The sequence below is a fragment of the Protopterus annectens genome, chromosome 2.part1, assembly GCF_019279795.1.
Source record: "Protopterus annectens isolate FY-2018-M chromosome 2.part1, PAN1.0, whole genome shotgun sequence".
Classification (NCBI taxonomy): domain Eukaryota; kingdom Metazoa; phylum Chordata; order Ceratodontiformes; family Protopteridae; genus Protopterus; species Protopterus annectens.
This window is the reverse complement of record NC_056729.1, coordinates 366,077,169-366,092,620: the sequence shown is the minus strand read 5'-3', so window position 1 is coordinate 366,092,620 and position 15,452 is coordinate 366,077,169. Positions and strand designations below refer to the sequence as shown.

Here is a 15,452-nt window from a genome sequence, read left to right as displayed (position 1 = left end):
TTACATTCTACTACTCTGCATATCCATTTATCAGTCACCCTCTCCAGAACTTTCATGCAATGTGGTAAGAGTTTGATGCTTTGTACTGCCCATAGTTGTGAATGTCCCTTTTGTTCTTGTATACTGACATGAGTATGATTATTCTCCAGTCATCTGGGATACACCTTTCTCTCCACACTGCTAGTAGTATCCGCATGAGCCATTTCTCCCCTATCTCACCCAGCATCTTTATCATATCTGATGTGACCTCATCTGAGCCTGCTGCTTTTCCTGACTTCATCTTCCTTATTGCTGTTCTTATTTCTTCTAAGGTTGGCTCCTCTTCTTCTCTCATCGTAGGCTGTTTCTGGGGCACTACAGCTTCTGTGTTTTTTTTTCATTCAGAAGCTGCTGGAAATACTCCTTCCATCTGCCTTTGGTGTCCTGCAGATTGGTGAGCAGTTGTTGCTGACATCCCTTATGAAGGGTGTCTGACTATCTTCTTTATCTTTCTGTCTTTGCCTTGTAACCTGATATAGTTTCTTTGTGCCTGTTACTGAGTCACTTTCCAGAAGTTGGTTTAGTGCTTCCAATGCCCTATTCTTTGTTATTGCAATGTCTTTGTTAGCCAACCAGCAGTCCTTCCTAGCCTGGTCAGTCTTTTCTATCTTCTACTTCTTCCTGCACTCCTTCTTTCTTTTGTTGACTTCCTGGACTACTGCATTCAACCACCAGCTTTCCTTATGTACCTTATTTCAGTACCTGGCTCGGCCACATATCTTTTCTGTAGTCCTAACATATGCTATTTTAGGTGCTGCCACTCTTCTTCAACTCCACCTATTTCCTACTCTCCTTGGGGTGCTAGAGCCCTGAGTATATCCTTGAATTGCTGTACTTTCTCTCCAGTCAACTTCCAGGTCTTCAGTCTTGTTGACCTTAGAGGCTTCTCTGACGACTGCTTGTAACTGATTGTGGCAACTAGTGATTTATTCTGTGGGCCGACTTCACTGAGGATGACTTTGCAATCATGGATTCTACCCCAGTGCCTTTTCATTACTAGGAGGAAGTCTATCTGAGTTGCATGTTGGCTACTCTTGTATGTGATCTTGTGACTGTCTCTCTTTCTGAATTGTGTGTGCTGCTATCAAGCCAGACAGAAGTCTAGAATGGCTTCTCCTTCTTTATTCCTGTTGCCCCACCCATGTGGACTGAGGTAGTCCTCATATCCTGTTCTGTCTGTCCCTATATGTGAATTCAAGTCACCCATTATCAACACCAATTCATGTTGTCTTGCTTTATCTAGTAGGTCCTGCAACTGCTGTCTCAATGCACTTTTTTCCTCATCATCACAACCTTGCTGTGGGGCATAGGCTGAGGTTAAGAATATTGCCCTATCATACACTGGATTCTGATTGCCAATTCTGATGATATATCCCTCACTGTCTTCTGAAGCCCCTCTCTCACCACAATTCCTACACCATTTCTAGCCTGTCCCCCACCTGACCCCACCTGAGTAGTAGAGTCTGGATTCCAAGCCAAGTGGCTTTGCTGCACTGCCTTTCAATCTTGTCTCTTGAAAACACAGGATGTCCATCTTCCTCCATATCATCATGTCATGCACTTCGTGTCAGTGAACCTACATCTAAGCATAGCAATTCTCAGTTCATGTTTGGCAGGTTGGTTGGTTTTATGTTCAGCTTTCTTTTAACAGAACTATCCCAGGTAACCCAAGCTGGGCAACTAGACACCAGCCAGACAGTAACTTATTGACTCAGGGCTGCTGAGCTTTATGGCGGGCACACACTGGACAATAGGGGCACATATACCCCTCCCAAGGGTCCCTGGCATGGATCAGAGTGGGTGGGGTCCTCAACCCACTTATCACCAGTAACTACCCTTGCCCATTTTGGCAGCATTAGTCAACATAATCTCCTAAAGCCATATCTTACACCATTGAGTGGCTAGCCCTGCCACGGTGCACAGTCTGTGATCCATGTTCTCCTGTTTTGAGGAAACTGTGCACCACAGTAGATGCCCAAAGCAGTTGGCCTGTACAACTATTCTTCCCTACAGGGCACCATGTAGAGTCTGTGCTGCTGCTCACAGCTCCATTCATTAGTGAGTTTAGGATGGAAACACTCAACATGTTTTTTGGACATAGGAGAAACCCACCGAGACACAGGGAGAACATGCAAACTCCAAACAGTCATTGGTCAGAGGTCAAGTTCGAACCTTATGCCTTGTGTATGGGAGACAAAGACCTTAACCATTAAGCCATCTGGTCTGTGGGAAATGGGATATATAGCAGATTAAATACCTTATGATCTTCCATTGTGAAAAACAGAATTTTTGTATATCTATCTATCTATGTTCTATCTATGTGTATATATATATATATATATATATACATTTATATATATATATCTATATATATGTATATATATATATATATATATATATATACATTTATATATATATATCTATATCTATCGATATAACTATATATATATATATATATATATATATATATCTATATATATATATATATATATATAGATATATATATATATATAGGTCTACCTTCTTTATCAAAATTACACTTACTTGGCCACCATGGTGAACTTTGTCCTTTTCTCCAGTTTAGTGTGATCTTGGAGTTGGTATTTTTAGTTAGGGAGGTTTTGTGTGTGTGTGTGTGTGTGTGTGTGTGTGTGTGTGTGTGTGTGGGTGTGTGTGTGTTTTGGGGGGGGGGGTGAAGTTAGTTGTTTTGTCCTAGTGGCCAAGTGGTTCTTTACCCTTGGAATAAGACTTTTATCTTATCCAGAAAGTTTTAAGACACACAATTTTGTGAATGAGGCTCCTGGCACTTATCCCTGTAGGAAATATAGTTTTTGTGTTTTAGATGACAGTAGTAATTAGTTCACACATCTTGATACAGGTATTAGATTTGAGTTTAAAGTGAGAGCCAATTGTGATACTAGAGATCTTGTTTATTTAGCCTATTGCATAGTCTGTGCTTTGTTCTATATCTGCAAAACAAATAGGAGCCTTAAAGAGCATATAAGAGAACACTTGTACCAGATTAGAATACATAGTAAATGTAATGCTCTGGCTAGGCATGTGGATAAGAAAGCGGCTTGACATGAGTTTAGGTTTTTAGTTATTGGTAGAGTTTTAAAGGTCCATGCTTAGGTGATTTGAATAATAATACTGAGAGATCTGAACTGTGTTGGATTATTAGAATGAGATTAGACAGAGGTTCTGGTCTCAGTGGTTATGCTTCCTTAAAACTTGTTTTGAGAGCTTGTAGGTTACGCAGGAAATAGTTTTCTGTATATTTATTTTTTGTTTTTATGGTCCATGACTATATATCTATGTATATAAGTATGTTTCTATATCATTTTTATGTGCTTTAATGTGTTTTTATGTTCTGCACACTACTGTCTATTTTTAGTGATGGCCCTTTAAGTGATTGTTATGTAGTAACCATGCTTGCTACTTTGTTACATGTATTTCTGCTGATTTAATTGGGCAGGATAGTTTGAAGATTTTAATCTCATAGGTTCTTGTTAGTATATATTTGAACTGTGTTTTAGAATGTGTTATAGTCTGATGAAGCAATTATTATCGTGAAAGCATTTTCCTTGTTATAAAATTTTTTGTCATTAACTTTTGTTTATATTTTCACTGTGATGCTACAGTGTCTGTACTCTTTATTTGTGGTTACACTTTTGGCATTGTCGGGGGCTGCTTAGCTTAAGTGGTGGTTTTGGGAATGTGCAAATCTCATAAAGATTTTAAACTTCCCTGACAGGATACAAAGAGGTTTTTCACTTTGTTTCAAAATGGTAGGCTCATAGGTGTGTACTAAGCTAATGGCGCTGGGAGCCTTTACAAGCCTATCCCATAGAAGTGCCCTGGCACTGTGCAGCCTTTCGTTAGTTCCCAGTGCCTCTATCAAGTAGAGCCACTGGAGTGATCCCCGGGGTGAACTTTCTATTTCCCATCCACTCATCAAGATTTCTCTTGAAGAGGGCTAGTGAGGTACTCTGCTTGACATGTATAGGAAGTCTATTCCAGAGCATGGGCAGTCTCTGGGTTATGAACCTGTCCCTCCAGCATGTTCTGTTGATTGTCGTAATGAGGTTGAGGTCTTTGGAGCGTATGGTGTGGAGAGACTGGGATTTCTTTAGATGTAGCATTTCTAACAGAGCTGGGTCAGACATGGCTTTGTAAGTCAAGCAGAGATCGCCTCATAGTAGACGATATCAGAGAGAGAATAGCTGGAGTTTTTTGAGTTTGTCCATGTAGGACATGCGTTTAAGGCCTATGATCCTCTTCATGAGGTACTTCTGTGGCATCTCCAGCTGTTGCAGGTGTCAAGTGAGGTACATGCCAAATGGGGCATTATAACCTATGATTGATCTAATGTGGGAAGAGTAGAAAGAAATGATGACCTCTTTCTTCCTGGATGCAAAACCCTTGGTAATGAGATATGCCACATAGAAGGACTTTCTGACCACAGTGGCAAAGTGGTGGTCGAAGGAGAGATTGCTGTCAACCTATGTCCCCAGATCTCTTATAACACATTCAGTGTTCAGTGGGCTCCCATCGATGTCATAATTAGTGGGAACTGCGTTTTTCCCAAAGGGAATGACGACACATTTTTTGGCATTAAGCTTAAGGCCATGGTTTTGACACCAGTCATTGGTCTCAGTGAGGCTTTTCTGTAGCATGTCTGCATCACTTGGGGAGTTAATAATGGCTCCCAGCTTGCAGTCACCTGTGAACTTGGTCAGCCCAAGTCCCTCCCTGTTGGCCTGGACTTCAGAGAAGTAGATGCCAAACAGGAGAGGACCCAGGACCAAACCCTGTGGGACTCCACTCGTGACTGGTCAGCAGTCTGACATGGAGTCTGGTACTTTCACACTGTGGGTTCTATCTGTGAGTCAATTTGCAAAGCACCTAATGATATAGGGGTTGATGCCTAGTTTACTGAGTTTATCAGAAACAAGCTTTTACCATCCTAACTGGAAAACATAATAACTCTTTTTTCCCTCAATGGAAGAGTAACATACTTCCTTTGTTATGATCTCTCTTGATATATTCATTTGCAGGTGATTAAAAGAGAAGAGTCAATATATTTCTAATGAAGATATTCAAGTATTACAAATTGAAAGCCTGAGATAAAAATTTGCAAATTGGTTTAGAGACAGCTTTTTTAACAATGCTAGCCATAAATGATATTGTAGAAGTCTTGCTGTTACATTTTTAGTTTATAAAATTGAAGAATCTAGTTTAAATTTAAGTGACAAGTCATTCTGAATTAACATAAAATATGGGCAGTGAAGTAGACATATACATATTTCCAGTTTTATTTACAGTATAAGAGAATTTCGTAATTGCAAGAGAAACACAAGCTACAATTGGTTTAATGGTGTTACACAGCATTTAGGTAACCACAACAACAGTTTATTTTATTTACCTGTTATTATGATGACAAGTTTAAAGGACAGATCTAAGATGTACCATTATGGACAGATTACATATGCAAGTACATACATCATGCATATAACAGTTCAATGAATCACTAGGTTACTAGATCACAGTTAAATATCTATCATGTTTTACCTGAATATTATTACCTTAATCTATAAAACTGCTACAGATAAGCTTCACATTATGCCTGACAGATTTTTAAATATCTTGTCTATTTTTTAATGAAGCAATATTCTTTTGAAATTAGTTACTAGGAGATAATAAATGGAGCTTCTACAAATGTCATCCTTCATCAGTGCTAAACTGTATTCAAGTATCTCTTACATAAATTAAAACAATAACATTTGGTAGATGTCATAAACATGAATGTTAAGAATGCAAAACAAGTTCTTCAAACCATTTGTGAATTGCAATAATTATAGCTAACAATGTTGTTGTCGAAAATGTCATATCTATATTGCTCACTCCACTGAGACAGAGTTCATAGATGGATTCATTAGAAAATCTTGCACACTGAATATGAATCAGTTTTCTGTTGGAAAGAAAGCACAAAAAGACATGAAAAATATATTATTTTCATTATTTAAGTATATTATATATAGTAAAAAAACTAATTTACCTATTGTTTTCAGTACAGGAGGAAGTTATATTCTTTGCCGTTAAGATGTCCTTCAGTTTTTCTATTGAATGACCTTTACATGATTCCTTTATTACCCTAAAGAAGGACATTAAGAGTCACTACAGGTTATATATTCACATGTAAAAAACATTGCTTTCACTTTCCTTCTACACTGTAAAGTCAAATCCAAACCTTCTTTTTTTGGTAACAGTTTGGTTCATGAGGAAAATAAAGCAAAATGGCTTAGCTGAATCTCTTCCAAGCTTGGAGCAATATATATATATATATATATATATATATATATATATATATATATATATATATATATATATATATATATATATATATGTGTATATTATATATATATTTTATTTATTTATTTTTATTTTTATTTTATTTTACATTTGTTGACCGGGCTAGTCTATCTGGATACATTTCCATTTTCAGTAGAGGCTCAGGGAGAAAAGCTCCAAGAAATAAATAATAATAATAATAATAATAATAATAATAATAATAGCAGATCAATATATGAAAGACTATACTTTCAAGTATATAAGTAACAAAATATATATATATATATTTTTTACAAATTAGAATACTTGTAGTGATTAATAACATAAGCATTAATTCTATAGAGGGTAATGTATAAAATAAGGTACAATATACATATATACATAGGATTTATGTGCAATAACATAGTAAATTGAAGCATTAAGGGAAGATTGTGAAGGAGGTGGGGTGAAAATTAGTAAAAAGGAGAAAGTTAGTCGGGGTTATTACAGGAGCATAGCCAGTGTTTGATGAAAGACTATACTTTCAAGTATATAAGTAACAAAATATATATATATATTTTTACAAATTAGAATACTTGTAGTGATTAATAACATAAGCATTAATTCTATAGAGGGTAATGTATAAAATAAGGTACAATATACATATATACATAGGATTTATGTGCAATAACATAGTAAATTGAAGCATTAAGGGAAGATTGTGAAGGAGGTGGGGTGAAAATTAGTAAAAAGGAGAAAGTTAGTCGGGGTTATTACAGGAGCATAGCCAGTGTTTGATGAAAGACTATACTTTCAAGTATATAACAAAATATATATATATATTTTTACAAATTAGAATACTTGTAGTGATTAATAACATAAGCATTAATTCTATAGAGGGTAATGTATAAAATAAGGTACAATATACATATATACATAGGATTTATGTGCAATAACATAGTAAATTGAAGCATTAAGGGAAGATTGTGAAGGAGGTGGGGTGAAAATTAGTAAAAAGGAGAAAGTTAGTCGGGGTTATTACAGGAGCATAGCCAGTGTTTGATGAAAGACTATACTTTCAAGTATATAAGTAACAAAATAGATATATATATATTTTTTTACAAATTAGAATACTTGTAGTGATTAATAACATAAGCATTAATTCTATAGAGGATAATGTATAAAATAAGGTACAGTATACATATATACATAGGATTTATGTGCAATAACATAGTAAATTGAAGCATTAAGGGAAGATTGTGAAGGAGGTGGGGTGAAAATTAGTAAAAAGGAGAAAGTTAATAATTACAGACCAATAGCACTAATGAATGTGGATATGAAAATTTTAACATCAATTATAGCATCGAGACTAAAGAAGGTTTTGATATATTTAATTTCTAAGGAACAAGCTGGATTTATGGCAACTAGACAAACCAGCGATAACACACTTACACTGCATAATATGATGACGTATGCTAAAAAAAACAACTTTAATATCTATGCTCTTATAATAGATGCCCAGAAAGCATTTGATAGAGTAGACATAAATTTTTTGTTTGATGTGTTACCCTATTTTAACTTGCCCCAAGAATTCATTCAGATACTACAAATATTATATAGTAATCCATACACTACGCTATACATCAATAGGACTTATTCTAACAGAATACAGATTAAAATGGTACTGCCAGGGTTGTCCCATGTCCCCTTATTGTTTAACCTATATCTAGAACCCTATTTTTATATATCAAGCAAAATTTGTATCATAATGCACCAATAATTTATAGGAATAAAATATTAATGTCAGCATTCGCCGATGATCTTATTATTTATTGTACAACCCCAATTTCAGACAGTGAAAAGATATTAAAGCTCATAAGAATTTTCAGTAGTTTCCAATTATAAAATTAACTTACAGAAAACAAATATCTTCCCATTAAGAACCCCAAACCTTTTTCACTAATGGCCCTGATGGGAAGTTAATATGTAAAGAAAATATTAAATATTTGGGTATCAACTTCTACGGATAATAAGGACTTTTATAACAATAATGTTAAACGAGTATGGGAACATAATAGCTGATTGTGACAGATGGAAGAATTTAAAACTACCGTATTAGCAAAAGTATCAATAGTGAAAATGAATATACTACCATAATGTTATACATATTTAGGTCTGCCCAATTATCAATTTCAAAAACAGTTTTAAACAAATGCATAAAGATCTAGCTAAATTTATCTGGAACCCAAAAAGAACTAGAATATCTTATGAGAAATTAATGACCCCTAAAACAAGAGGGACTTGAGCTACCAAACTTTGAAGCATATTATTTGATTGTAAATTAATAAAATTTTAAGAATTGCTAATTATGATGTAAAATACAAAATGGATACCAACTTGGGTGGTCTTGAATCATAAGCATATTTTGGATAGGAAAATAAATCCTAAAGCATTGCCCTTTTATGGACAAAATTAGTCTGATAAAATATGGGGTCATGGACCACATAATAACCTGTGTCTCATCTTTGCAAACTTTATTTCAGTCCGTAGATTTATTGCAATATATGATGGTTCTTCAACCTTTCCACAGGAATCCTAATTTTAAACTAAATAATCAGCTGATCGATCTCAGCAAATTTCCATTAATACTTAATCTGACTCTATTTGATGTTTTAATAAACTTGACTTATCGGCTTTACAAATTAGACAGGAAATGAATCTACCTAGAAGTTACATTGTTATAATGAGACAAGTTAAAGAACTTGCCTTGAGCTACTTTAGGAACTTTAAACCTGCAGCCGGATTTGTGGATAAGTGCTCTGAATTGTGGCAAGCTATCCAACAAGACACTAAATTTATAGCAACTGCATATAAATTAATTAAGGATTTGAAATTTCAGGACAAAATTTTGCTTTCAGAGTATTGGGTAAAAAAGTAACAGTAACAGACAATCAGATATTAAAAGCAATTGATATAACTAGGAAATCAGTTTCTTTTCAAAAACTGATGTACATAATTGATGATTTGGAACAATGCATATTACACACATCTTAGATTACATAAATTTAACCCTAGGAATTCTCCAATTTGTCCATACTGTGCAGATCAAACAGCGGATCTTCTTCATATGTTCTGGAGTTGTAAATGTGTATATAAACTTTGGAACTCTCTTAAAGTACAACTGCAAAAGATGGGTTATCAAAGTTCTACACTGTCATGGGAATTTATGATTCTACACATTCCTCCAAGAGAGCTTTCCAGATCGCAAACTATTGTTTGTATGAATATTTTTTTGCTGATGAAATTCTATATAGCCACAAATTGGCTAGAACCACATAAGACATCATGGAATAATTTTAAGCTTGTGGCTATAAAGCATATACTAGCACATAAATTACTTCTGAAACAAACTAACAAAAATATTAATAACCCGAAAATATGGGAAAAGGTCTTCAATATTATATTAGCATGATACTGATTTTAGGAATATATTAAATATAGGAAGCATTTCATGTAGATATTGTATAAATGGTTTGTAGTAGTTATAGTGTGTTATGTGTGTGATGTTTATTGTATTTTTGTAATGTTTTTGGAAAATATATTTCAATAAAAATTTATTATGGAAAAAAAAAAAGGAGAAAGTTAGTCAGGGTTATTACAGGAGCATAGCCAGTGTTTGTTGAGAAATAGTTTTAGATTCCTTTTGAAAAGTGAGAGAGAAGTCTGAGAGGTGAGTTCAGAGGGTAGTTGGTTCCATAGTTTACCAACAGAGTTACAGAACAAGGAGTCACCAGCTGAGTTGTTAGATTTGGTTGTATTGATCAGCAGTTTATTTGAGGAGCATAGAGTTTTAAGATTATTATAAGGGGTAATGAGGCTGGACAGTATTGGTGTGTTGCTGGGTTGATACAGGGTCATGTGGGTTATAGTAAGTTGTTAAAATTGGAGCAGGTTAAGACATTCAATCCAGTCTAGTTTTAGATTCAAGCAGTGAGGGGTTCTGAAAGGAGAGTTTGTAGCAAATCTAGCAATATTATTGTAGGATGTTGCAAGTTTGTTGAGGTTGTTTTTGGAGAGATTGGTGTATATGGGAGAAGCATAGAGTAGAGTGGAGATTAAGTGAGTTCTAGCAATAGTGGTCTTGGCTACTGGGGTAAGAAATAGTTTGATTCTGTAAAGGGATCCTAGTTTTTTATTAACTAATTTTATTGTGGTGTTTATGTGAGTATCAAAGTTGAGGTTGTTGTCGATTATTATACCTAGGAGTTCAGTGGTTGGGTCAGGAGAAATAAGAGTACCATTATTGGATGTAAGAGTGAAATGTAAGGGGGTGGACTTTCGGATAGGTGTGAAAAGTAACAGTTTAGTTTTTTGGGGGTTTAAGAGGTGGCAGTGGTGTGAGAACCACTGTTCAACACTACTGAAAGCTTTTTGGGTAAGAGACTGAAGTTCAGATTGAGTAGTGGTGGAACAGATAATAGTAAAGTCATCTGCATATTGAATGCAGTTGGTGTCTGGAATAGCTGTTTGAAGGTCATTAATGTAAATGGAAAATAGGAGTGGGCCTAATATGGAGCCTTGTGGGATGCTGAGGGAGATAGGAAGGTGATTAGATAGGTTATTTTGCCAGAGTACAGCCTGCTGTCGGTTTTCTAGGTAGGATGTGAACCAATTCATAGATAGCAGATCAAGTGAGAGGGATTTAAGTATGTGTAGAAGGAGTTGGTGGTTCACCATGTCAAAAGCCTTAGATAAATCAATGAAGACTGCAGAGGAAAAAATATTTTTGTTCCGTTTTTCATTAATACAGCTTGTGAAGGATAGCAGGGCTGTGGTGGTGCTATGATAAGGTCTGAATCCATGCTGACAGCAAGTAGGTTATTATGGAGTAGGTGGTTAAGTAGTTCCTTATGGATGCATTTTTCCATTATCTTTGCTAGAGGGGATAGTAAAGCTATGGGGCGAAAGTTAGAGAAGTCATTAGAATTTCCTCCTTTATGCAGTGGGATGATATGAGACATTTTCCAGATAGATGGGATAGTTCCTTCACTTATAGTTCTATTTATCAGAATGGAAATGGGATAGGCAATGGTTTTAGCACCTATTTGCAGGAAGTCTGCTGGGAGTTTGTCAGCTGAGGGGGTAGTTAGTTTTAATTTTTGGAGAAGGGAGCAGATAAAGGAAGTAGACACAGGTTGTAAATGAAATGATGGGGGTGGATTTGTAGTAGAAGTAGTCAGATTAGAGGTGTCAGGAGATAGATGGTTCGCAGGAGTTTGTATAGCATCAGTGAAGAAAGAATTAAAGGCATTAGCTGTTTGTGTGGGATTTTCTGGGTTAGATTCTTGTGGGTTGGGTGTGATAGATTGGCCTGGGTAAAGAAGTTTGTTGATGCTAGTCCAAAATTTATGTGGTTCTTTACATATTGTAGTATCATAGTGGAATACTAAGCTATCGATTCAAGTATTATTTGTAAGCCTAGCCATGCTTCTCAATAACATTTGATAAGTATTGTTGCCCAAGGGTTTTGCGGGGGGTTTATATATGTGACCATGGACAGACAAGCATTTATAAGCTTCTTCTGTCTAATACAGACAGACAGACTAGGGGTATAGTTATGGCTCCCCATACACTGATCCAAGTTTCACTTGAATAAGTGCATGGAAGAACTCTGCTTAACATGGTTGGGAAGTCTGTTCCAGAGAAGGGGGACCATCTGAGACACATACCTTCTCCTCCAGCATGTTCACTTTATGTTGCAGGCAAAGTTTAGGTACCTGGATCAGGTGTTCCTGATGCTATTTGTTTTACAGGATAGTTAAGAGCTCCATTAGGGCTGGATCAGAAGATGTTTTTCAGGCCAGACTTAGGTCACCTCTTAATAGCCTGTAGCAGACCAGCTATAAAGACATGGCTGTAAGGCAGCTTGCATTGGACTTTTTTTTCCACATGTTTATTCTTTTTGTACAAAACAGCTGTGGACACACCAGCTGTTGCGTATACTTGGCTAGGTACATACTAAAGGGGCATTGTACTCAGTGATTGGTCTTATAGGAGCAGAGTAAAATAGAAGGATGACATGCTTGGATCTAGATGCCACAGCCCTGCTTATAAGTTGTGCAACACAGAATAATTTCCTCACTACAGGAAACACATGATAGTTAAATGTCAAATCATTGTTTACATGGGTTCCCAAATCTCTGACTACAGAGTTTACTCTTAGGGGTGTATTTCCAATGTAGTAGTTTAGTGGGGTGGCCGTCTTTCCAAAAGATACTTAGATGCACTTTTTGGCATTAAGTTTTAGACCATGAATCTGGCACTAGTTATAAGTCTGTATTAGTCCTTCTTAGAAAATATCTATGTCTTGGAGGGTTTCAGTGATGGCAGTTAATTTTCAATCATCTCCAGACTTGGTCAGACAGAGACTTTTGATGTTATCCTTGACCTCAGATAAGTAGATGCCAAACAGGAGCAGCCCCAGTACTGAGCTATGAGGCACCTCACTAGTAATTCTCCTTTTCGAGGAGGAAGACTCCCTTATTCTAACTTCTTGGTTCCTGTCTGCAGGCTAGCTAGCTATCCAGTGGGGGATATAAGCATTTACACTTAGTTTAGAGAGCTTTACTACAATGCCTTGGCCACGTTGAGGAGGCAGTAAGTACTATTTTGCCCTAGTTCATTGTTTTGATGACTTATGTCATCATTTAGGACATCCCAAATACACAAAGAGCCAAGCCAAGCAGTAGGATATGTCCCTCTTCAATGAGCAATACACTAAAGACTCAGTCCAATAAATCCAAATACTGCAGTTTATTCAGTAAACAGATGAGCGCTTTCATCCTGAACACTGCAAAACGTTATCAGATATCTCATCTGTTTACAGAATAAACTCCAGTATTGGGATTTATTGGACTGAGTCTTTAGTGCATTGCTCATTGCAAAGGGGTATATCCTACTGCCTGGCTTGGCTATTTGTGTGTTTGGAAAGTTTACTTGTCTGTCTTTTTACTATCATTTAGGAGATCTATGATTATTCTCTCCAACGCTTTGCATTTCAAGCTACTCAGGCTTATGAGTTGATAATTCCCCAGGTCCATGGTCGGCTCACCTTTGTACAGTGTGAAAACTGTTGCAGTCTTCCATTTGTTTGGCATGAAGTCATTTTGGAGTCTTGGTTACATAATATTTCTAGTGGTCCCAATAGTTCATGTTTCATGCTATTAAAGAGGCATCTTGGGATATTATCAGAACCATTTGATGCAGTGCAGTGCTCTTGGCCTTGGAGAGCACCTTGAGTACCTGTTCTCTAGTGATACTTTAGGGAATTATGGATGGCGGTATTTTCTGAGGGGCATCTGGTAGGGAGAGGAGGTAAAATTGGAGCAAATCTGTCAGCCAGGAGGTTTGCTATGTCTTCTAGCTCCATATACGTGGCTCCATTTACAATTAGTAGATACATGCATATATATGGATATATAGATAGAGGTGTAAATAAAGATCTAGCTATAGAATAACTATAAGTGTAGGTATAGATACAGATGCAGATGATATATATATATATATATATATATATATATATATATATATATATATATATATATATATATAAATGTGTGTGTGTGTGTGTGTGTGTGTGTGTGTGTGTATATATATATATATATATATATATATATATATATATATATATATATGTGGGTCTACTTTGACCCATCAAAATTAAACTTTAGTGAAACTTAATTTCACATGTCCGGTTTCGCATAAGTGCATTTATCCAAAAATCTTATGTTGAAAGTGTAGTGATCCAATCTATGGAGAAATTGTTAAAGTTATCAAGGATTAATGAGCTGATTCTTATATGGATATCATTTAAAGATGAAGGTTTGACTTGTCTAAGATAAGTTGGAGTTGTAAGAGGTCATTGTGGGAGTTCCTGGTCTGTCTGTGAGTCTTTTAAAGATATGGTCCTTGACAAGTACCAGCAGTCTGACATAGTTTCCATTGGGTCTAAAGACATTGTGGGCAGAAAACCCAGGCACTGAATCACTGCTTTATTTATGTTTTCACCATGTCTTGATAACTACACTTACATCAATATGTTCCACATGCATAAGTGCCTCACGATCACACAATTTGTTTTTAAAACTCCTGTCACTGTTAGTTTAAGATTAGATGTGTTTGTTAACTTAGGCTGTTCATTAAATGAACTCAACCTAAAAAAGGCACAATGGCTACATCAAGGGCTTTAACCAGTATGCAGACACCCTTGAACAAAAGATGCAGGGCATCCTGTGCAAAGAAAGTTTGACTGTTAATTATCTCACCACTGGTTAGTAAATGCTGGATCCCTCTGGAATGACACCAGCTACTTAGCCAGTTGTTGGAAACAACCAAGGCACCACTCTTGGTGAAGGGAAGATTCCATCCAGAACCAGAGTCTTTCCCTTGTCCATTACTTGCACAGCAAATTCCAGCATTCCACTCTGTATGTACTTCAGGGTTTTCCAAGTCAAGCCATTTACTCCCACATGGGCTACTGTCATACGATAATCATACTTACTGCTGAAAAGGGTCTTGAGTGCTATTGTTATGTCAGCAACCACGGCTGCTGAGAGGCAGCAGACTCATAACCTGTCCTAGTCTATCCTGGTGAGCATGGAATCTGTATGTCTATCAATGGAGTCATCAGTCATTAATACATTCATATAAGCTGGTTTATGGGTGTTATACCTGTGGGTGGTTTGTTGTCAGTGATTTGTTGATGCAGGGGCGCATGGATGGGATTTACTAGGGAGCTTACACTGAAACCTAAGCTTAAGAATGCTCGGAGGCTTTAGCAAAGATTTTGTAATGGCATCAGTGTCAGCCATTTTGTTTTGTCTGTATACAGATGTTGCATTTGCATGGGTGGGGAGTGACACTGTAATGCTAACTGCATGCTGTAAGCTGGGACAGTGAAAGCTTCAAGTTCAATAGGTGTTTACAACTTTTACAGACAGAATCTACAAGGTTTAGCAAAAATTCATTTTCAGTGAGCCAGAGGATACCAACTACTAGAAGGCTGACAAAGGAAGGGGATCTTG

General features: G+C 36.4%; 1 protein-coding gene across 1 annotated transcript in view; it reads right to left on the bottom strand.

The window, feature by feature from the left end:
- Positions 1–5,340: 5,340 nt before the first annotated feature.
- The window catches only part of LOC122794068 (ADP-ribosyl cyclase/cyclic ADP-ribose hydrolase 1-like), a 1,209,067-nt gene continuing 1,198,955 nt past the window's right edge, over positions 5,341–15,452 (bottom strand). Inside the window, exons 6-7 of the mRNA XM_044062204.1 lie at positions 6,098–6,193; positions 5,341–6,010 (exon numbers count right to left, since the gene is read on the bottom strand). Of these exons, the coding sequence (XP_043918139.1) occupies positions 5,848–6,010; positions 6,098–6,193 (259 nt within the window). The 3' untranslated portion in view covers positions 5,341–5,847. The remainder of the gene's footprint in view (positions 6,011–6,097; positions 6,194–15,452) is intronic.